Genomic DNA, 24742 nt, shown 5'->3' with positions numbered 1-24742 from the left:
GCTCCCAATAGTCTAGCAACACTGTGATTCCTTTTCTTTCTTTAATGAAATGTTTGAGAACAAGCTAGTAATAGAGCAAATGTAGTGAAGAAAGACAAATAAACTCTCTTTCCATTCCTAGGGTGAACAAATTGCTAAAATATATTCCATCTTTTCTTTTTCACAGAGCATAAAAGAAACAAAAAACCAAGATGAGCAGAAAAGGGAAATGCTCAATTAAAAAATGCTTGGAAAAAACCCTCTTAACTTCCAGGCAGCTACAGTTTAGCTAAGAGAGTTAAAGCATCAATGCAATCCTGGAAGTATTAATTTTTATTTTTGTACTAAAGCAACCTTGAAAATTCAGGGAACATATAATGTAGGCTAAGAATATCTACCATTATTAAGATTACTGTAATTTTTCAGTACTGGATCCTGTATTCAGGTACAAAAGCTATACACAACTTTGCCAAATATTAAATGTTTTGACTGATATTTAACCACACCAGTTTTCCGCAATGGATTACTTTTCAAAAGAAAATTTTAGCCAAATGATTTACTCACTCTTGAGACTCTGAAATTTTGCAGGAAGATTAGTTTTGCGTCAGGGGGTTGCTTTTTACTATTCCTGTGAAATCTGTTCACATTGCTACATTGTAAAATTTAGGTGGAAAATTTATATTATATAAAGATATAATTTTCACTGAGCATGCTCCAGCTTCAGACTTCCACCAGGCAGGAAATTAGAGTTGTGAACCTGAATTAGGCAAATTTGGGTATGTTATAGTCTTCCAGTTAGCAAGCAAATGATGGAATCTACTTTTAGAATTTCTTTTTCGATCACTCTCAACCATTTTTTATGTCAACTTAACTTAGGTACTATTTACCAAAATTGTTTATAAGAACATCATGTGGGACTATGTTTAAGCCTTAATAAAGTCAAGAGAGATCACATGTATTGTTTCCCTCCAGAACAGTTAACTTGTCATAAAACGGAAATGAGAAAATTTTGCTATAGTCTCTTCTCAAAAATCCACTTTGACAGTTTTCTATTACTTTATTATTCTGTCTATGATTAAAAATTATTTATTTAATAACCTTGGTGTTTATTTAATAATCTTGTTATTTTTCTACTATCAAAGTTAGGACGACTGGTCTGTAAGTCTCTATGTTTTCCCTTGATACCCTTTTTAAAAAAAACCAAAAAAAACCCCAAAAAGCTGCTGTGTTTTCTCTCCCTGTAGTCTTACCCATCTACCTGGACTTCTCAAACATAACTTCCACTAGCTCCTAAATACTGCAAGAACTAACATAAAAATATTTCAGCCACCTTCCTTCCATATTCTGGTTTATGTTTATAATCCTTGATCTTACTTGTAATGTGGGATGTAATTTCATTTCTTTGATCACTGGAGCAAACAAAACAAGCACGTAACCTATCCTTCTCATTTGCTATTTGCTCAGTCTCCACAGTAAACTGTGAATTAATACTTGCTTTCATGCCTTCAGCTCTCTCGTACTACTAAAGTATTCAGAGATATTTTTTTCTTCTTGTTTTCATGTCTTTTTTTAAGTTGTAACTGTTAAGAATAGACGAAAGCAAGTATCTTTTTGCACATGAACTTTTGCGTAAGAGGCACATGTGTTGTCAATATACTCCATTTGGCTGCAGAGCACACAGGCTTACGAGCCCCTCACCAAAAGGACATGAACAAGCATCTCCAGCTCAAAGAATTCCAAACTGCTGATCCAAGGAAGAGTTGACCACAGGCCATAAACTCCACATTAATGCCACAGTCCAGGAATACTTCATAATCAACCACTCTCCTCCCCCTTTCAAAACAGTCACAGAGCTACTCCTTCATACAGATCCATTTACATGCTATGTTGCAATTTCAGAATTTAAGTCTCTCTTCTATAAAAGTAAGTCTGACTTCCTACAGAAATGATGAAACCACGTATGTGTGCACGTGGGCAATTTTTGCCCTGTTTGTCGAAGAGGTGAACACCTCAAAGGAGCTGAATTTCTAGAAGGGTGGCACAAGCGGTTGGCAGGGATTGGGAAGGTCCTGTTGCCACCCTGAAGGGAAGCAAAGGCAGGGAGAGCATCGTCCTTTCCTGCCTTGACCAGCAGCTGGGGAGGGGGTCCTCGGCCACCCATCACGCATGGGTTATCTAACCAGGTATTACACACATACCTACAAATCAGCTATGACAACTTTTTCCCCATTGTCAGGCTGGATAAAAATGTTTTGGGACTCAGCAGCAATATGAATACATTGCAATGACTTTTGGTGTATTTCAAGGAGCTGAAGTGGAGTTATTACTGGAAGTATTAAAGGCAGGGTAAGTTCAAGGAAGTACTGAAGTGGCAAAGTATGAGGGGAAGTTGTAAGGAATATGAAGGACCTGAAGGAGAAACAACTGACAGGAATCTAGGCCTTATTAACTCCTTTCAAAAGACATCTTTTTAAATGGAAAAATGTATTGCTCTTCACCTAAAACTGAAGTGCACAGGAAGACGCGCGTGGCTTAATATTCATAGAAGGAGAAGAACCTTCATCTCTAGCTAGTAAACAAGTGCAAAAATAGAATTCCCAAATGTGATTTTTTTTCCCCAAGAATTCATAGGCATATAAAATTAGACATAATCCGGAAAATTCTTTTGCAACCCTAACTCTACTGTTTATTGCCAAGTGAACATAAGTCCTCTGTATCAAGCTTTATTTCACATGTAGTGGCTCTTTTACTCAGGAAAAAAGAAACTTCTATTATTTGATGACATTTTCTGTTTCTCATTATTGGCTGCTTTTCACCATACAGCATCATCTGGCTCAATGAAATCCCTTTCAGTACAATAAGCTGAGGAAGATACTGCACTATACTGTGGGTATTAGTGTTGATTACTTGCAGACTAGTCTGTAATTCTGAAATCTAAGAAATAATACCTTTTAGGTGGTGGGCATATACCTGAATATATATACCACTTATCAGAAGTGGAGAGGCTGCACAGCTGTATCCCAGTTCCATTTAACGTGAAATCATAGCGGGTACACTGCACAGTGCAGAGGCAGTGGTAAAAGGTATGGTCACTGAAATCCTGAGAAATTTTCAGGTACTTAGTATCAGCCTTTCCTCCAGCGTTTAATGAGCTTTTCGTGGGCTCTTCCAACAGTCAAAACACATATGTACATTTAAGTACATACATACTTCTAATTCTGTATGAACCAATCACGTACCATCTTCCAAAGACACCTCACAAATATTCATGAAAACTTTGTCAATTATGAGGTGTTTTCATTAGAGCTATGCAAAAGAATAATTTCGAATTTTTTAACAAATCAGTCTCCTGGACAAAATTTGCTGTACAATTATCATTAGGACTCACTTCTATCATTATTTTACAGATAATCAGATTTCCATAAAGATGGTAAAAATTAGAAATTTTTTATTTAAAGAGTAAAATACAGGTAAAACCATTAAAACTAATTGAAGTGAGAACAGAAATAAATAAATAAAAAAAAATCAGATTGTTTACCACAACATAAAGAGGAATGATCTGGTATTAAAGCAATGGAATTCCATTGAAAGCAAAGGAATGGGGGTCCTTGGCCAATGACACACATGGATTATCTAATGATGTAATCACAGATTCAGAGAGTCAGATTATGGTTTTTACACCAGTACAATCTTTCTGTGTGAGCTGGAACAAGTTATGTGCATTCTCTGCAACAGATGATCATGTATAAAAAGATGATAGCCGTCCTTTTCTGTCTCCAAGGAATACTGTGAGAAATTAAGTGGAAAATACCTTCTAATATAGTCAAATTATTATAGTATCATAACTTTTATAGCAGATGTTACCATATCTATTACAGTAGAGCCAACAGAAAACTCAGGTTAAGTTTGCTGATGAAATATTAACTAATTTACTAAAGAGATGTACCAAGTCAGACATACTGTATTTGTTCTACCTTTATGATAAACAAGCAAGGTTAGAGATTTTCTTCTTACAACTTTTTTTTTAAACATTAGAAGGGTAGGAATATATAGTCTTTGTGTATGGTCGCTATAGAAAAACATCACTTTATAAGTGACTTTAACTTGTACAACCCCAGGTTAAGAGTATTTGAGAATTTTCATTGATCTTCAGATATTTTTCTGTTGTTTTCACTAGCTTTTGTCCACCAAATCCCAGTTGAACCTCACTCTTACCTTCCTCTTTGTCATACCGCATCAAAGTTTTCCTCATTCTTTTTAGAACTGCATGACTGAAAAATTATCTTTTTATTTTTTCAGCATCAAGCTTGGGATCTTGGGGCAGAATCTGAGTCCAGATTAAGGCATTACAGCCAAACCTCCAGATGATGATTCAAACTACAGTCCTGAATTAGAAAATGCTGAAGTTCAGCTGGGAATCTGAATTCAAAGTTTCACAGTTTTATTTCACGATTGCTAGAGGAACAAGAAGCGACACCAGTAAAATCTCATCTATAGCAGCGACTGGATGTCTCCACAGCTTAATTTCAGATCCTGCAAAGCACTGAGTAGAACAAATAGGTTTCAGCAATTGCTTGGCCTCTTGCAAGAATATTCCCTTTTTTATTTAAGCTAATAAATGGTATACAATCATTTATTTTATTGATAAATCTTAAACACATAATTTGCTTAAAATTTTAAGTCTACTATATACCAGCTTAAAAATGTGTTTAGCACTTCAATAGTTTTTCCTTTATCCTTTTCAAAATCAGTTTTTAGATATTATATCTATTATAGGTTGACTAAACAATTTCACAGAAATCATCTCGCTGAAACAGGAAAACACCATCATAACACAACTCAATAGCAGGTCTACACAAATAGTGTAATAAATCTCTAGATACTACATCACTTCCATTTCTTGCGGAGTTTCTAGAGAATAGGAAAAAAAAGATAAACTGTGATGTGGAGTTCACCATAGGCATGTAAGCCCAGTACAGGCTTGGGGTGGACCTGCTGGAGAGCAGCTCTGTGGAGAGGGACCTGGGTGTCCTGGTGGACGACAGGTTAACCATGAGCCAGCAGTGTGCCCTGGCTGCCAAGAAAGCCAATGGGATCCTGGGGTGCATCAAGAAGAGTGTGGTCAGCAGGACGAGGGAGGCTCTCCTTCCCCTCTACACTGCCCTGGTGAGACCTCATCTGGAGTACTGTGACCAGTTCTGGGCTCCCCAGTTCAAGAAAGATGAAGAGCTACTGGAGAGAGTCCAGCGGAGGGCTACAAGGATGGTGAGGGGACTGGAGCATCTCCCCTACGAGGAGAGGTTGAGGGAACTGGGCTTGTTCAGCCTGAAGAAGAGAAGGCTGCGAGGGGACCTTATAAATGCCTACAAATATCTGAAGGGTGGGTGTCAGGAGGATGGGGCCAAGCTCTTTTCAGTGGTGCCCAGTGACAGGACAAGGGGCAATGGGCACAAACCAAAGCACAGGAAGTTCCGTCTGAACAGGAGGAAGAACTTCTTCCCTCTGAGGGTGACGGAGCACTGGAACAGGCTGCCCAGGGAGGTTGTGGAGTCTCCTTCTCTGGAGATATTCAAGACCCGCCTGGACAAGATCCTGTGCAGCCTACTGTAGGTGACCCTGCTTCGGCAGGGGGGTTGGACTAGATGACCCACAGAGGTCCCTTCCAACCCCTACTATTCTGTGATTCTGTGATTCTGTGATTCTATGTAGTAAATGGAATTTTTGATGCCTTGATAGTAATTCCATTTCATTGTTTCCTAGACTGAGAAAGAGGATGTTGCTTACCTTTGTCTCAATTTGTTTGGTGTCTAGATTCTGAAAAAGCAGCTTTACTTTTGTTTTCCCATCATCTGAAGATCCTTTGAGCTGAGAGAACTTAAACCTCCACAGGACATTCTGAAGAGAAAGACATTTGATTAAGGACTCTGTTACACACTCTTATCTAGAACTATAGATTGATGATCAATGTTTATGTATTAAGATAAAGTATTAGGGTGGTAAACACAGTGCATTATAACAGACTGGTTGCAGAGCAAATAAAATTAACAGCTCTGTATCATATATGAAAGCAAAAGATACAATATTAATATTCAATTATTAAACAGTTATTTAGAAATTCTCTGAAATGTAAATGTTTCATTTAAAAGCTTAATTCTAGAGAGATCCATAAGAATATTTGTATCAGTTTTGCTACGAACCCAATTTCATACCATATCTCGATCTTTCATATTTTAACTGGCTCATCTGCATAACACAGATAATAATGTCTTACATGTTGGATGTTGGAAAGCTGAATTTACTGAAATACGTAACGTGGTTTAAAATCCTCAGATAAAATAAATGATAGAACTGAAAAAATATTATTATTGAATGTAGTCTCACAAACTACAAAAAATATGCTCTACATTACACAGTTCTTTGTAAAATATATAAGAATTCTAAGCTTCTTGGTCTCCTACAGTTATATGTGTAGCATCTTACTACTGTTGGCAAATGCTAGATTGACAGGTATGTTTCAATAGTTATGGACATAGTTTTTAAAACCAAATATTGGGAAATTATTTTTGAAACCAGTGTAAATTTTTGTATTTATTTGAATGTTTTCTATCAATCACCTGAAAAAAACCCAAAAAACCAGAAGGTAACAACTTGTACCCAGACTTCCTACTGATGTTTCCTTAATGCCTATATTCTTAATGAAAATCCTATGCACATGTTGGAATGTGATTCAGTCCCTGGACACTGCTGAGGAAGCATGATCTAAATACTTTGAAGGCTATTTCATAAGCTCACACAGAAAAAAATTTGCCATGTTCCATTTTCCAATATGCCTCATCGCAAAATATTTTTTTCATGTAGACCAGTGCTACCAGTGGTCTTCAGAATCCCACTCACAGACTGAAAAGGAATGCCCTGTAAATAAAAAAGTGTTTACAGAACTCACAAAACCCCTGATTCCATCTCCTGGTTCCCTGCAGACATGAACACCATTGACTTAGACAAACATAACAGATGAAACAAAACCCAACTATGCTACAGCATTGTGATGGTGTCTAAACTTTACATTCATGAACAGATTTGAACTGGGTCAGAGGACCTAATTAGATCACCTAAAAAGTATTCAAAGCTTAATGAATTTGTATCTAAATAGAATATATGAATGTTCTCCATATAATATAATTGCTACAGTGGAAATGAAACAAGAATTTAGGAACAATTTAGCAATAATAAGCATTGCTGGAGTCATAATCTCTCTCAACAGTTGACACCAAGTGGAAAAGAAAAGAATTAGATGGCTCTGGAAGGTGGAAGAAAATGAACACTTTGGGATCCCTTTAACTTGGATGAGTGGCTGGAGCACAGCATAGGGAAGATGAACCAACCAAGCCAACTAGTTAAAAAAGATCTCTGTGATCAGATATAAAGCAGCTGTACACCACAGGAGTAAGTCTGTGATGGGCCCAAAACAGTAAAAGTTGAATGAGTTAAGCCCATGACGACCCTGGAACAGAACATGTATGAAATGCAGTAATTCTTTCAAATAAGTTTAAGAATTCCTCGAAATGGTTCTTGAGAAGAGCTTTCTAAGACACTTCAATTACTAAGAAAAAGTTCTTGCCCTTTTTATTTTGTCTTTTGTAATAAGAAGGGCCTTTTTATATTATTGTACAGACTGTAATAAAGAACATTTTTTAATGAGTACATGAGCTGCTTGCCCAAAATCTGAGATCCTAGGCTGAGAGTCATAGGGCGGACGGGGGACTGGCCTTCATTTTAATATGCCTGTATGAACACCTGCTGTGGTGTAAGACCATTCTTTGCATCAGTAGGTGTCTTTAATTTGAAATTCATTATCTCTAAGAAAAAATAAGGTTTTCAGCAAAATAGCCGTGTCCCTAATGAACTGTTAACTGCTTGACCCATTCAACAATTATTCAGTGTTGGTAGGAAATATTCTGAAAAATCTGTGAGTGTTGGGCAACACAGTCAACTCCAGCTGCCAATTATGGGAAGGAAGATGAACTGTGGAAGCCACTCATTACTGCCTTACTCAGGCTTGAGGATGCAGAGGACTCACACAGATGAACAATAAATGTCTTGAGCTCTCCAGAATTTTTACAGTTTAACAAGAGAAACAATCTATCTGATGTTATTATTTCTCCTTAGGTGAGCACCAAACGTTGATCTAAATCCTTGTCATCATCAACACTGAAGGGAGGCCCTATGGCTCAAAGTCCTATCCTTTCTATAGGTAATATCTTGGTTCTGCTGAATGCAGTAGGAACAAGATTTTAACTATGGCTCATTTTTTGATCATGTACAAAGCAGTATCAATAGAGAAGTTTGTAAGTTTAAAGGTGGGAGTACACCCAATCAATCTTCACATTTAAAAGAAACATTTTGTGTAGTCTAAACCAATGAGAATACTTTCAAGAGTTAATTTGTGGCTATGGGCAAAATGTGCACAATTGTGCAAAAAGCACAAATTCAGAATGCAGTATCACCTGAGGCAGAGAAAGGTATGCAAATGTATTTCCTGAAATTTTATGCCACCTCAGGATAGAATACTTAATGCAATTAGTCTAAATTTTGAAATAACAACAATCTTGGTCATTATTTCTCTCCACAAAGATTTGTGCATTTTGGTCTGACCCCTCAAAATACCCTCACACGAAAACTAGATCCTGTGTCAATATTTCAAAATGCAGTATGTTTTCTCTTAACTCAGAACGACTGACTGAATTTCTTAAATATATATTGAAAAAATCCTTTCAGTTTGGAGCTGAAGACCTTATTTCAGAGGACAAACCTTCTACTGTACAGCTCTATTAAGGCAGAAAAATTTTTTCTACGTGTGTTTACTTCTACTGGGAAACAAATGTATAAATCAATTTAGAATAATTTAAATTAAAGTATCACTGTAAAACAGTAGGATTGTAGAGAGGGCTAGGAAGTTGGCATGTATCATAAACCATCCCCTGTAGGCACCCTGTTTTGCAAGATAAGTGAATTAAATCTTATAGATTATGACTTTGAAATGCATTTGTCCTTGTCCTGTTTATTTTAGACATAGCCTAAATTTCTTATGATGGAAGAATAATTAATCCCATTTTATATCCATAGCTTCAAAATAAATAGAATCAGGTGACACTTTTCATGACTGGTGATCTTTTAAAAATCTTGACATTTCTTCATTACTAAGAAACAAGTTCTCTGCTAAAAATAAACTTCCTTCGCTTTTATTGTTTGAAAAGGAAATTACTTTTTTTTCTGTCTTTCTCCAAAATTTATCTTTACATGCTAAGGCACAAGTATAACTGTTCCTTTCTAGTCACAAACTGACTACATTTCAGTACTGCTCTATAAATAAAAGTACAGTACATTTGGGCAAGAAATACTCAGCATCAACATAAAAAATTACTGTTACTGATCAACATTAAAAATTATGGTTAATGATAACGTCAATAATAGTACAACAAAGCAGAGTTATGTTTTCTTCTCTTTTTCCCCTTACCTTTGTTTTACTGTCAAAACAGGTAAATCCCAGAGCAAAGTCGACTGTGAAACACAGGGCATCCCCTTGCCAACTGCACATATACGTTTTAGACTGGAAAAAAAATGCATGATTTTTGAGAGAACAAACATCATTGTTATTTACCATATAAAAATAATATTTTATGCATTTTTTTTGTGTGGGAAAACTCTCAGCTAGCAACACTGGTACTGCTTTATATTAAAAACTTCTGAAGGTAGGTCAGTATCCGATCTGTCAGCCAGACATTAACTGGAGGTCTTCTATAGTTCAAGTCACTCTTCCAGAAAATACATACCATATTCTTGGAAACCACCCTTTACAAAATTCAACATAGAACAAAACAGGCCAAATCCGACTGTTTCAAACCTTTTGGAAAACTGCTTAGACCTGACCTATTAATTACTTCTGACATCATTTCCTGTCAATGTGCAGGTAAAAGTACCTGTTCAGTGACTGCAATCTAATTATGAAAAAACTACCTGTCTACTTGACTTCTCCATCTGATTTGAACTTTATAGACAGTCTTTTTTATTTCGAAACATTTTTTTAATTTGTAAACTTAGGTGACATGCCAGTGCAGCACTGTTCGTTAATGTAATTAAATAATAAGATTTAATAACTATCACCCTTCTGTTAGCACTGATACTTGCCAGACAGTGCTATACATACACCCATTCTTTGATCACTTTTCAGGTTTGAAAGAAAAATTCTGTTTTATTAACAAAACACAGAACTTCTGTTTAAATTTCTGAGTAGAGTTTTACAGTAAAAATTCAAATAACATTCTTCTTTACATGTGTTTTTAAGGCTAGCTTACTTGGGTGTATGACAGATTCTGAAGGCACACAAAAACGCTGGTGCTGATGTAATATGAAACAGCTTGCTGACATTCACCATTCACAGTTAATGGCAAAAAGGCCGTCGCCTTCAGCATCAGCAGAGATCAGAGATCAGATGCAGTCTCCAGCCTTTCCTCGCCTCACCTTACCAGTGCTTTTTAAAATGATAACCTTGTGCTTTATGAAATGTTTGATTTTTTTTTTCTTTCTTCCAAGGGAGCATTACTTTGCTTTCATTGATATTTAATAAACTGCAATGTTGCCTCATGCTTAGAGGCAACATTGTTTACATGTAATTTTTTGTATCTGGACAGTTTCTTTAAAATCCAAAAAATTATTTTAACACAAGGATGGAAATTGAAAGCATTAATAAACTTGCTTAAGCTAAAAATTGTCCTTTTAATTGTTTTTTGAAGATTTTTAGTATAAACTTCTATATTTAGTAATTGCAAAGATTTCCTCATTCCACTAGTAATATTTAGAGTTGTACCAAAATAATAATTTCTGAATTACAGATACGACATTTTATAAAGGATTTTGAAAGGGCTGGGAATTAAATTATTAGTACAGATTAGTATTATAATCAGCTCAACAATGACAGATGTGTAGATTATTTATGAAGAAATTATTTTGCTCATTGGTGTTCAAAGATCATATTATTTGGCATTTGAAAAGATTTAAGTGATTGATATTCAATTAGAATGACATTTAAATATCCCTACATTTTATTCAGTAATTATTAGGTGGCATTAAGCACCAGTTATAACTTCTTCTCCATTATTTTCCAATTAAAATGGTTATACTAGCTGAGCTCTGACTCAGCAAGGCAATTTTTAAAACATATTAAATTGGATTCCCCCAATGGGTAAGCATCTAATTGCTCAGCCCCAAATGATGAATACTAAAATGAACTATGCACAAATAATTAGCCTGGAGTATTTTACAAATATTAGACATTTGCAAATAGTAGAACTGATCTGGAAATTATTTGCAGACGAATACTAGAGACATACAGAATATGGTGTGTTTTCACTGTGATAAACATTACAAATAGATACATATGGTTTATACTTACAAAATACATTAATAACTTTTTCTTTACGACCGAATTAGTTTGGGTTTTGCTGTATAAATTTAAAAGCTTGCCTACGGCATTTCCTTAATGATTTTGAACAGGTTCTCAGACAGCTCTGTGATAAGGACCCCCATCTCCACTCATTAACACTAGTACAGAGCACTAATTTGTGCCTTTGGAATAAGCTTCCTGTACACTTGCAATTGTGTGATCACCCCTGGTTATCTACAATAGTTCACATGTAAGTTTAACATAAGAAATCTGGGCTTAGCTGTCTTTCATTGAATTTGCAGAAAATAAAATAGCACTGCATATTAGCCAGCTTGAGAACTCACAGTTTAAGCAACAGAGAGGAAAAGAATAGGTTATTTTAAAAATCTTCCTTAATGATTAGAAAAGAGATTTTTCTGGGCTTAAGTCTAATAGCAGCTTATCACAAAACACTTGGGGATTGTAAGCAGAGGTAGATGAGAATCTGCAAGGTTATCATCAACCTTAAGATATGTATTAAAATGTTTTCCAGTCATACAGCTATACACTAATAGCCACATTAATTTACATAGCTCATACACGTATGAAAATCAAAAACATTAGCAAATGTAGTCTTGTGACCATGGTTGGCTTGCACTGCGCCAGACAAGATATAAAAGTTTCTTCCGTTCTAACCTTGGTGGTTCTGAACATTATGGGGATGTAGACTGGGAGTTTAAGCCTGATGGGATTCTTCAAAGTATTAAAAATTCAACTGTTAAAAGGAAGGCCTCATTCTGCAACAGCTCAGAAAATTGTAGTATACATCCTAGATCAATTATTTAATGTTTTCCAAGCAATGATGAGATGATGTGTAGAATAGTTATTTGTAATAAAAGACAATTACAAAACTCGTATCTGTGTATTTGTTTAGGTGTTAGTATCTCCATGCCTATACCTTTAACCCATGAAAAGATCATGAAGTTGGTAATTTCACTGTCCATATGGGTGCAGAACAGTGTTTCTGACTCATTCATAGGAGGAATTTCTTAGACCTCCTGTCCCTATTCAGAAGCATGGCACTGGTTTATCTTTGGCAGTGGTATCTGTCCTCCCAGATCTTCAGAGGGCTTAAGAGTTACGGTGACTATACATATATACTCACTATCCTTCCCATAGACAGCGAGATTTCCCAGAAAAAATTCAGCTTTGATCAATCACCCTTGTTCAGCAGACTGCCTAAGGATCCTGGAGCTCCTGTCCTCCCGATGGCAGGTTCCATTGGATCTATTCTGCAGAACCAATGGATGTCTCAGCTGCTCCTTTGGGCAGACTCATGGCGGCCAGCATGACACTACCATGGTAGCACTGCACTGTAAATGTAGGCAGTATCACATAATACTAATATCATTAGGCACTAATTAGCATTATCTCACCTACTGGCAATACCAGTCTTGAGAAGTCCTGAGCACATGTACTCTCTGGCTATCTTGTCCATGCCTCCTCACTGGGTCCTCTTCACCAGAGAAGCTCATGTGACAGTGAGCAAGCCTCTTTGCTCCAAAAGCAGGAGAGGAAGGTTAAAAGCAGGCCACAGCTTTTCCTTCTTGATAATGAAATCTCTGCCTCTGCTCAGCAAATTGCTGACAGAAAGCTGAACTCTTGTCTGTGCATGAACTGCAGGGGACCGAGATTCCTCGAGGAGGGTAAGAAGGCTGGGTAGGGCAGAGGGTCAGGAAAAAGAGAGTTCTGGAAGCTAAATGGTGGGAGAACAGGGCTTGCATCTAGGAGCAGGAGGTGTCGGTGAGAGTGTGTATAAGCACCTTTCTGCTGCAGCCTTCAGAATGAAATTAAGTCCCTACATTTACCCTAGAGCAAGATTTCAGCCGTCTCATCAGCTGGTCAGTAGTCCGTCTTTCACTCCCATCTACAAAACTCTCGACACTTCCATCCCAGCGTGATCCTACAGTTAAATAACATTATGAGGCTTGAGGAACTGTTGTTATCTACATCAATTAACATCTTCCTTGACTACGCACACATCCTGGGACTCGCAGAAGGTAATTAGTATTGAAGGCTTGGGTCAATTACCTCTTCATGGAAAAAACAGAGACACTTCTTTCATTCTTATCTTCCATCAGTTTTTATAACAGGGAGAGGACAAGTGACATGTTGCTTCAGCACTCTAAAATAAAGACCAATGCAGGATTCTGTCTAACAATGAAAAAAGACTTTACAAATATGCTCAATGACAGGCAAATTAATTTCAAAACTGGCTTTTACGATCATCAGTTACGATGACACCCTCAGAAGCGGGGAATGTGTTTGTGAACAAATCTGCTAACTTAACAAGAAGGGCTTTAAACTCGGTTCATGGGTGTTGGGTACCCAAGTAAAGAGGTGAGTAAATGCTAAAACTGGAGAATGAATGTATGGGAAAAGACTACAAGAGGGACTTTCTTACTTCCACTTAGAGAGGAGGGCATAAATATATCTCAAATTTCTGTACAGTGAGAGACAGAGCCTGGGCAACAAACAGGAAGGGGGGCCATTTCATGTGTAGTCACTGGCCTATGACACGGTTGGAAGCACAAAGTTTGGTGGGTAATAGGCACCGCTGCAGCCCAGACACAGGTGCTTAGGAAGAAGATGCAAAGAAGAAGAAGATGACCTCTCCTCTTGAGTTGTCTTCTATGTGCAGGGGTCCTTGGCCACACAGAAGCCGTGGCATGAAGCCAGAGGGAAGTGAGCATGCATGCCCAATCAGAGGCCTTCTCATTTCAGCACAGACATGTGGGTCTCCTGGGTAGGCTGAAGGCATCAGGAAGCTTGGTTTCTTAGGGGACTGCATAGTCCAAATGCTTCTGAATAAATCTGGACATGCCATAGATTTTTGTGGTTACCGGAACACGAGCTTATTGAAATGCTTTAGCTGGGGGGCCTAAATTTGTGAGTTCTGTCATAGGTGTCTAATGTAGTACCTACGGATTTTTTTCAAGACGTACCATCTTTTAATGGTACTCTGATGCACGATTGTATTCAGCCCAAGAAACAGGGTTCAGATCTTGTTCAGATCTTCCAGTAAAATTCTTTAAAGTGATGACTATTAATAATGTCTGTCAGTTGAGATGTTACATTCTGAGACCATCAACAAAGATCCACCGTAAAAAAACAGCATTTTATACCATATAATTTAAAAAAATTCAGCTGTTGTATAGCTACATTGTGGTTAATTATTGCCTTGCATGAAGAAAAACTTCACTTTTGCTTTAACTACAGCATTCATGTCCAATACATTAATTATTTCTGGACTCAGCTATGTTCTTCTGAGCAGGGATACTACTCGGTTTGATCAACCAAAATACAGAAATAACTACTATACTCCTGTTATAGAATTCAACACATACTTTCTAAAAATAAATGATAAAAATAACCAGACAGCAAAGCATTTGGGCAAGAACCATATCCATATGTACACGGTATACACATTGCACACTGTATTCTTATTACTCACTTCTTCACTTTAACTTAAAATATGTGCTATGCCTCTGCATGGAAATAATATGTCATCAATCCACTACATGCTAAAATCTTAATAAAACTTTGACCTTGCCTAGAACAGTGGAGTATTTCCACTAAAATTAAATTACCATTATTATATTAACCTAATGAATATATTTTTGGAATATTGTTTCCCAGAGACAAGTCATCTGTTTTACACATAAAATAACACAATTCATGTGAACATAGTTTTAGTTGTTCAGTAAAAACAGTACCTACTTCATATATTATAAAAGAGCCATCACCACCTGGTTCTGGTCTTTTTCTGGTCTTTTTCCCGTTTTATAGTTAATTACCAATGAATATAGATACAAGCCAATAACAACAGTGTATGCATTTAGCATGTTTAATTTAGTGATGGCCCCAAAATCCATTAAAGTTAACGGCAAAGCTCTTTTGAGCTCTTCAAGATTTGTCTGTTGCTATTTAATGTAAGAAAAAATAATAAATAAAGCTTAGCCATATGCAGATCAATATTAAGTGACCAAAAATCTCAAACAAAAGTAGAAATACCTCAAACTGAGCAGTTTTCCATATTAAAGGAGTTTATATTTTAACAGTCCATGGTCTCATAAAGACTTAAGAAAGTGAATTGTATACAGATGAGGAGGAGAGTGGAATTCTAACAAGCTAAATGTATATGAAGTGAGTTGTTTGTCATTCTCTATTAAACTGCAGATTAAAATAATAATTTAATCTAATTGTAAGAGTTTTCCCCAGAAATCAATTAGTGGTCAACATTTAAATCATATTAACAGAAGACTCCAGGGTTGCCAATTTGAACTGACAAAATTTTAATTTAATCCAAATATCACCGATATGTGTTTCTTCTTATTTCTAAGACCGAATCCCACCTCATATTACATTTAATATTTTTTTAAATCTTTCTGTCAGTGTGGGAATCTGTAAAAAATGGCAGGAAGTTTGTAGCACTTGTCAGAGGAACTTAAATGCCTAAACAGAGAAGGACCTAAGTGATGTGCTCTTTTGTTATGCATTAGAAATAAAATAATGCACAACACTTAAAATACAGTGAGGGCAAGGAAAAAAAAATTATACCAACAACAGACAGTTTGGAACACAGATTCTTGCAGTAAGACCTTATACAGCAGCTTTTTACAAGCTATTAAATCATACAGGTGTGACAGGAGTAAGGTTTCTTAATGCATCCAACGTATTGACCAAAACAGAAAGTTTGGTAAAAGTTTAATATGGGACCATCTAGGTCATGATGAGTTTTTTTGAAAATTTCACTTCTAGCATAAAAAAAAATGCAAGTAGGATGTGGAAATGATAAGAGCAGTCACAGTTGTTATGGTTGTACTGGAACCATATCTCAGCCCACATACAGAGCGTACTAGGAGGCATACAAAATTAAATGCCTTAATTTTGAAGACAGCCTGCAAAATCTTCTTCAACAGTCATTTTGTGTAGTACCACTTGTGCTGAACAGAAGTGCTTTTCAAACTCTTTGAAATTCCAAAATAGTTGAATTAAAAATGTACATACTTGGCTTTCTCATACTTTAAAATTCTGTTATTTTAGGATGAAATATTTTATATTACATATCATTTTTTTAAAAGTAAAATTTCAGAAGACCTTTATAAAGTGCTTTGAAAGCATTCTCACTCTGAATCTACATTACATATGAGAAAATGAAATGACAATGAAATCTGACATTCATCAAAAGCATAAGGGTTTTCAGAAATTTCATCCAGAACAGAATTCCAAAGCTCAGGCGTATTCTGGTGTATGTAACTGCAAAAGGATCAGTGAAATAATTTCTGTGAGAGTGAATGGATGAGTACCATCTTCACACAAAAAATGTGGCAGATCCACTCATTTGGCCATATGTTTAAGGAATTCATCATGCCACAATTAAAAGGTTACAGAACTGTTATAATTATGGATAGATACAATTAAAACCACCTTATTGAAACAAACCACATCTCATTAAAAATCTTGTATGTTCCTTCAAGATCTGCAGTTGCTGCAATCGAAGCAATTGCATCTAATGCCCCCAAATTACTCTTTTTTTTCATACTTGACTGGGCATTAGCATAACAAAGTACATTCTCTTGTAAAAGATGCTGCTGTAATCTGATGATTGCAAGAAGACATGATAACTTTTTTTTTTAAACATTGAAGCACATCTTTGGTTCAGCATATGTGTATGCAAGAGACACACTGGCACCAAAAGTAAGATTTTTCAAAGGACTCAAATAATGTCTCATTATACTTTCACCAAACTTCAAAGCAAGCTTCTATTGATTTCAGTAGAAGCAGTGCTAGCTCAGTGCTTAGTGCTTTAGAAAATGACGCATATGCTTAATATGTTCATGTTTTAAATGCTGGCTTTCTCAGGATGCTGCTATGCTTGAAACTTTTGCCTTTAGGTCATCCATTACTCTAAGCCACGCTCATAAGTAAAACTTCTGCCACACAACAGCTGTTCTAACTGAAATAAATATCTATCTGATCTAATCTAATCATAATTTGCAATGCTCGTGATATTAGAGCAGCTAACCGAAAAAAGGGTTCTCTCAGTAGAGCTCTCCTTGAATAGACTGCCTTTTCAGAAAAGTTCAGAATAATTGAGATTATTAAGCATTAAACCACGATCACAGCGACACTAGGGCTACATGCGCACATGGCCTGAAGCAGATGTTCCCCTGCAGGGAATTGTGTTCCTACAGGAAGACTGACAGGTCAACTGACTTCTCCTAAACCACCGTAGGTTCAGCTATTATCTGGCAAGATGAGCAGATAATGCAGTTATGGATGCCTACCCATGGCCATAGCATTCTCACTGTAATATGAACCTACGGCTAATGTAAATCTGACAGAAGAAAGAAGATTTGCCACCTCCTCTGATGAACAGGCAGACTGTGGCTTAAACTGGTTGTAGCAAAAGGTAGTGAGAGAATGGAAGTAGGAGGACAAAACCAAAGGCCAGCAATTTAGCAGTGCTCATCCTCTAGCAGTGACATTTCAAAACGCATTTTTCTGCCTTGGCTTCTGTCAGGAACAGATTATGCTTCCTCATCTATGTGCCTGAGCAACAGCTTCGTGGTTTTCCATAAGGAAAAGTAGTGACTTTGATATCGGGCAGAAATCTTCAGGGCATAGTAATGCTTAGGTTGTAATAATATCGGGCAGAAATGCTCAGGGCGTAGTGACACTGTTTAATTTTAGGCCTGAATACTTAGTATAAACAATGCCTGCCTTACTAATGACTGTGCCCTTGAAGAGGAGCTAACAGACTGATAAAAGGGGAACATCCTGCCCAGAAGGCGCCGAAAACTGGACAAATGCTGAAGAATCATGAAGTTAACAAAAATCCAGGGTAACTAGGAAAAACATAAAGGCGGCAGAGGGAGATTGCAACCACCGACTCAATTCAGAACCAGATAGACTGCACCCCCCCAGAGTGTGAGCATGCGTAGTGAAATAAGGAAGGAGTACACTTCTAAGATAAGCGTGTAAAGCGATGAACCAGTCAGAATGTAATGAGCAGTTTCTCTGTTTTTGTGAGAGTATGCAGTCCTTGTGTCTCTGCTAAGCGGGGTGCTGGCTTTGTGGAATTATCACCTAGCACCCATATCTGCGCAAATATGCGACAAAAACAATACCTCTGCTCTGTGTGTATATTGGTGTATCGCACACTGGGTAAACGACCCACTTTTGGGACAACAACTTGAATGTTGAACAGTTTCCTGCCTGTAGATTGTCCCACGTATATTTGCACATAGCTGAGGCAGATTCTCAGTAGCAATCATAGCAATCAGGCTGGCACCACTCATCTCAGTAGAACTCTACCGGTTTACTTCAGCAAAGGCACTGACTTGTTTTTGATACAGTTTCTTATTACATAATAAAGATTTTTTTTCCTGGTGATCTATAAATTCTGGAATTTTGCAGTTCAAAAAAGGATTTTAAGTAGAAATCTCACCAAGGGGCTTTACTGAGTACAAAATTCAGCTCTGAATCAATGATGTTTGGTGTGCTGGTTTTGGCTGGGGCAGAGTTAATTTTCTTCTTGGTAGCTATTATGGGGCTATGCTTTGGATTTGTGCTGAAAACAGCATTGATAACACAGTGGTGTTTTAGCTATTGCTGAGCAGTGCTTGCACAGAGTCAAGGCCTTTCCTGCTCCTCTCACCACCCCACCAGCGAGCAGGCTGGGGGTGCACGAGGAGCTGGGAGGGGACACAGCTGGGAGAGCTGACCCCAACTGACCCAAGGGATATCCCATGCCATATGACATCCTGCTCAGTGTGTAAAGCTGGGGAAAGAAGGAGGAAAGGGGGGGGACGTTCAGAGTGACGGTGTTTGTCTTCCCAAGTATCATGTGATGGAGCCCTGCTTTCCTGGAGATGGCTGAACCGCTGCCTGCAATGCGAAGCAGGGAATGAATTCCTTGTTTTGCTTCTGCTTGCACGCACGACTTTTGCTTTACCTGTTAAACTGTCTTTATCTCAACCTACAAGTTTTCTCACTTTTACCCTTTTGATTCCCTCCCTCATCCCACCAGGGGTAAACGAGCAAGTGGCTGTCTGGTGCTTAGTTGCCAGCTGGGGTTAAACCATGACACTTGGACTGGGATTTCTTTTTTCTACCTGATTCTTATAAAGGAATCACAGGCAGAAAATAAAAGGGAACATCAACTTTTGAAAACATATAATAAAATATAAAAATTCTAAGGTAATATTACTCTATAAATTTAAAATTCCATGAGAGTAACTTCTTGACAGCTTAGTCGCTTCATCCTTATTTAAGTATGTAGGATCATCTGGAAAATAATAACAAAACTAGATTCACAACACATGGTTGTTATCTAAATATTTGGATTTATAAATAAATATATATATATTAATATATATTAAAAAGTCTTTGCATTTATGCTTTCAATATGAATAATTTGTAATTTTAAGAATATACTGCTAATTTTAGAAATATTGGTGTAGCTTCATGTAAATCAACATTCTGTATTAATCATGTTTAAAATACATCATACGTAAACAAGATTTAATTCAACAGCCTTGCAAATTGGTACATTCTCTTGTTTTTTAAAAAACTATAATAGGTGCATTTCTTGATTCTCACCTGGTATCTGAATTGTTGAATTATTAATCAGTTAATCATTTTTACAAATGTATTTACATTTAATCCGTAGAGTTCTCAGCATCTTTTTTGGGCTGAAGAATGGTGGGGTTTTTGCATCAGTGTGAAAAGGAATTAGAATCTCATAGAATTTCTAAAGATGACCAGTTAAATTGGTATTGTAATAACCTTTCTGTACATAATCAAAACAATCTAAAACTTAATTGTGTAATTAAACTGAGTGCTTCTGATAACAAAACGATAAGTATCTTTTAATGACCCTATAAATCTAACCTAAGTGCTATTTAACATCTCACCTGAATTTAAGGAGGATATTCACTTTGCTTATTTGTTTGTTTCAGAAATTAGTTCTGATATTAGCATATGGTGGCGTTTCCATTTTTAACAGGATTCCTATATGTAATTCTGTTTCATATAGGCTTCATCATCATCATCATGGAATATACAATTAAGATAGCATTTCCAACTTTATTTAACATTTTTGCATTTTAAATATATTATTTGGAACTCTTAAGGATTACACTGTGATCAACCAAGCCTGCTTTACATATCTTCTCACTTTACCGTCAGGAATTCATAGATTCGTTAAGTTAGAAATGACATAAGCTAGTTCTTATTCAGACTGCCTAATTTCTGTTAGATTTGTTTATTTAAGTGGACTTCTTTTGCTCAGTCTTAGACAGTGATTTATACTCCCATTTCTCAAGCACCACTGAGTTCCCAAAGATGCCTAGAAACGAGTGTGTTTTGTTTTGATCACAGAATTACTAAGACACCCAAAGTCTTCCGAACATCTCAGAAATCAAGTAGTCGGAAGAGTTAGATTGGTCTAGACAGGAAGATGAGTGGAAAGATTCCTAACTTCTGCTCAGGTCCAGTGGTGACACAGTCTTTAAGATCTATTCTGATTACAATTAACTTGACTTTTAGCAAGATCAATTCAAAATGCCACTGGAGAATGACTAGAAAACACCTTTTGTGTAACATTCCAGGAAGGAGACCCAGAAACTAAACTTTTTTTAGGCTGCCTGGATCCGAACATCACAAACACTTTTCTTCTGTTTTCTCTAAATCCAAAAATCTTCAACTGGACTTGTGCCTTTCATGCTAAAAAACATTTTCAGGTGGGGCTAACTGCACACTTCCTTGCAGCTTGGCCACCATACAGTGGGACTGCAAGGACTACAGATTACTGACCGGCACACATCACTGTTCACACTCTCAGTGGCTTGTTGAACACTCAACTTCAAGCTTATACAAAGGCATGTTGGTAAAATATGCATTGATGTTCAGTGGCAAAAAAAAAATTGTTTAGATGCCATTTGAACTTTCATGTAAAGGAATTTCTCTAGCTGGCTCGTAATTTTGAAATCCTGATGAGTTTATTGTTACCTCCAGCAGACTGAGAATAAAAGCGCAAATAAATAAATTAATTTTGTCTCTTTCTGGAGCTGCTTGAAATATGGGAGCTATTTATCCACCTAATTTGGTGAAAACATAGGTGTTTAAAATAGTGCAGTTTTGCACAGTTCTTTCTTTTTGATCTCTCTTCATTATAAGTGATTACACACATCATAGAAACAAGTAGGTGATCTGAAATACAAGCATTGCTTTTCATGTTATAAACTGATTATTGCTTATGACAGGTTAGGAAGTAGTATATATGCATACAGCCACTATTGCTATTCTCTACAATACAGTTAACTGAACGCTCTTATAGAGAAATGATAAGAAAATACTGCTTTTCTGAAGAGGTTATTGAAATCACTTCTGCATGTTTTCAATTAGTTCTAGTGAACCCTTTCAGAGAATTTTTAACAAAAATAAACATGTAAAATTAAGTAGAAGTCTACAGACAAACAGCCAGCAGTTGTAGGAATGAGGAGATTGCATAGATTATTTCCTGAGCTGCAGAGGACGGATAAGAGGGAAGTATTACATGGACAAGACTTCTAAAGAAAACTTTAAAACCATAAATCTTCACTAGAAAAACAAGAGGTGAAAACCAAAACATGTCAATGGATTCTGAAAGGATTTGTACAATAAACAATGTATATTTCATGGAAAGCAACTTCATCTTTCTCAGACAAGAATATTATGAATGGGTTAGAAAATAATTAAAATTGCTCAACTAATAAAATCTATTACAAGATATTAACAAGGAAAGTAAAAAATATGAATAGAGGATATAAAAAAGTAACCAGGACCAGACACTTAATCAGAGATGGTCCATCAAGCAAAATGGGAAAGAGATACAAAGCTGAGGAAAGGATACTATGTAAACCACTTCTTCAAAATAATTACGTGATTTTTTTGGTGGGTTTTTTTTTATTTGTTTGTTTTAATTATCAGTAATGTGGTTGTAGTCTCTTCAGGCATTTTACATAGATCATCCCAAAGAACTTGCAGTGTATGTTCATATGTATGTATATATGTCTGCACATATACAGAAATGCTAGAGACTGGAACAAGAAGATGGTGAGGTAAGGATACTGTAAGATAGGTTACTCTCTTGCCTCTCATCTTCCATAAGTGTGGAAAACTGCTCATGCTCATGAACGAAAACAGAGATTGGCCAGACCAACCAACATTGAAAAGGAACTCATTTAAAAAACAGAAAAGAAATTGATTAATTGCATTTTTTTTAACTATTTATTGTTTCTTTTTTAAGGAATTTTAATCATGGTGGTTTAGCAGCACAATATTTGGGGAAAGAAAATCGAAATGGGAATCCTGCAGAAACAAAGCTCCAGGTTTGTGTGCACAATTATTCCTAATAATTATTTTTGCATTTATCCAAGAACAGACATAATCAGCAAGCAATTCTGAGCCACAATGAGCCAGTCTGGCTTACATGTTCAGCATCAAGAATCTCACTATAGAGAATGGTTTGTTCTTAACTCTTAGGAAAACAAGCAAATTTTGACAATGCATACAAAAAGACACAACATCCACAGAAACAGATACATGTTAACTGAAATATAAACAAGGAAAACATGGGATAACTGCATCATACACTTATGTCCACTATAAACTGTTTTTGGATTTCCAATAATGTTCACATCACATGGACTTAAGTGAAATATTATTACAACAGTCATGAAAAATTAGGGGTGTTCATTATTTTTAATGTCTATTCCTCACAGGAGGAATTTGTATCTTTTCAAGAACATGAATTTTACTGCTAACATTTCTCTTAGCACAATACATTCATATCCCTGTCCTCAACAAATATGTATTATATTTTTATTTCCAGGGTTTATTTGTCTGTCAAGATCAGTCATTGAGTTACAGAACAAAATGGAAAGAAGTTCGCAAGAAGTACCTACCTTGAAACACAGAACATAACCACGATGCAGCAAAACTTCCTGATTATTCTGTCATGATTGAGTGGAGTCCAACTTCTGACCTATTTTAATTTTTGCAGTAACCGATATCAAACAAATTTTTTTGTCCAAGCAAAGTAAATGGTTTCATGAAACTAGGTTATGCAGCTGTATGAGGATCCGCAAGAGCTTGCAGCATCTGCAGCACAGCTGGAAGCACGAAGGGAAAACGTCCTCTCCTGTTTAAAAGTTGCTAGATAAATGAGGAGAGTACGTACCCACATCTACTCACTATACACCAACTGCAGGTATTTTAGTGATACTGCAGTCGGTGATTTTCCCCCTCCACGTTTTTTTCAGTCTCCTGAGAACTCTTCCATCTTGTGAAGCAGATTCCACTTCTGTCTTCTGCCATCCATGTAACAAGTACAAAGTTTTAAGACGCCAAAACAGTTAGCCCAACTTTTCTATAGCTGACAGTAAAATGCATTACTGTCACTCTTTCCTCTGTCCATCACCAAATACTATTGCAATATCCTTCTCTGTTCTTCTGTGGAAGAAGACTGAAGACCCCAAAGATCCAAATCATCCTATCAAGATGCTTCTGCATTAATTTAACAATCATATTCAAGGCTCAAATGAGTCAAGATAATTCCCTTTGGAAGGAACGAATTGAGGAAAGGGAAGAATACTGAGAAAGTAACTTATAAAAGACAACATTGAAAACACATGGAATAAAATCCCATAGTCCTGACAAGACTACCCCGAAGCGTAAAAGAATTAGTAAGAGATATGGAAAAAGGGCTAGACTTTTATTTTTGAAGACCGTCTACACTGTAAAAAACTTTAAAAAAAAAAGAAAAATTACTTCATCTGAGCATCATTAATTGGTCTTGCACTGTTTAGGATGTTCCAGGTGAGACAGAGAGGCTTGCTGTTATTTGTGGAAGATGACTGAACTTGTAGTTATGATTGAGAGGACTGCACTGTCCATCTTCCTCCATTGCAATGCTAACTTTCATTACCAACCTCATGGAAATATTTCTAACAGCACTTCTTCTACCCTTCCACTGCCTTCCTGCCCTCCGCCTACCGCATTTTTACTACCCCCACCTGTCCAAATTATGCCATCAGCGACTACAATATTTTTTATACAAATAAAACAGAGATATTTGTAGCACATGGATTTAACATATGTTTGCTTGCTATAATTGTTTGTAAACAGATTCATTATATCAGGATCACTGAATTTCACAGTTTCTCGGTAGACTCCCTTTTGTAAGCATTTGCAGCTTGAAATATGGCTTTAAGATAGCTGAAAGGGGAACAATAT

The 24742-nt window shown here is 36.5% G+C and overlaps 1 protein-coding gene across 1 annotated transcript in view; it reads right to left on the bottom strand.

Moving 5' to 3' along the window:
• Positions 1 to 24742, bottom strand: part of SNTG2 (syntrophin gamma 2) — a 323296-nt gene that overhangs the window by 6934 nt on the left and 291620 nt on the right. The window contains exons 15-16 of the mRNA XM_075410732.1: positions 9494 to 9586; positions 5764 to 5874 (exon numbers count right to left, since the gene is read on the bottom strand). Of these exons, the coding sequence (XP_075266847.1) occupies positions 5764 to 5874; positions 9494 to 9586 (204 nt within the window). The remainder of the gene's footprint in view (positions 1 to 5763; positions 5875 to 9493; positions 9587 to 24742) is intronic.

The sequence above is a fragment of the Opisthocomus hoazin genome, chromosome 2 (genome assembly GCF_030867145.1).
Source record: "Opisthocomus hoazin isolate bOpiHoa1 chromosome 2, bOpiHoa1.hap1, whole genome shotgun sequence".
In the NCBI taxonomy this organism is placed as follows: Eukaryota; Metazoa; Chordata; class Aves; order Opisthocomiformes; family Opisthocomidae; genus Opisthocomus; species Opisthocomus hoazin.
This window is presented reverse-complemented; position numbering and strand designations above follow the sequence as displayed.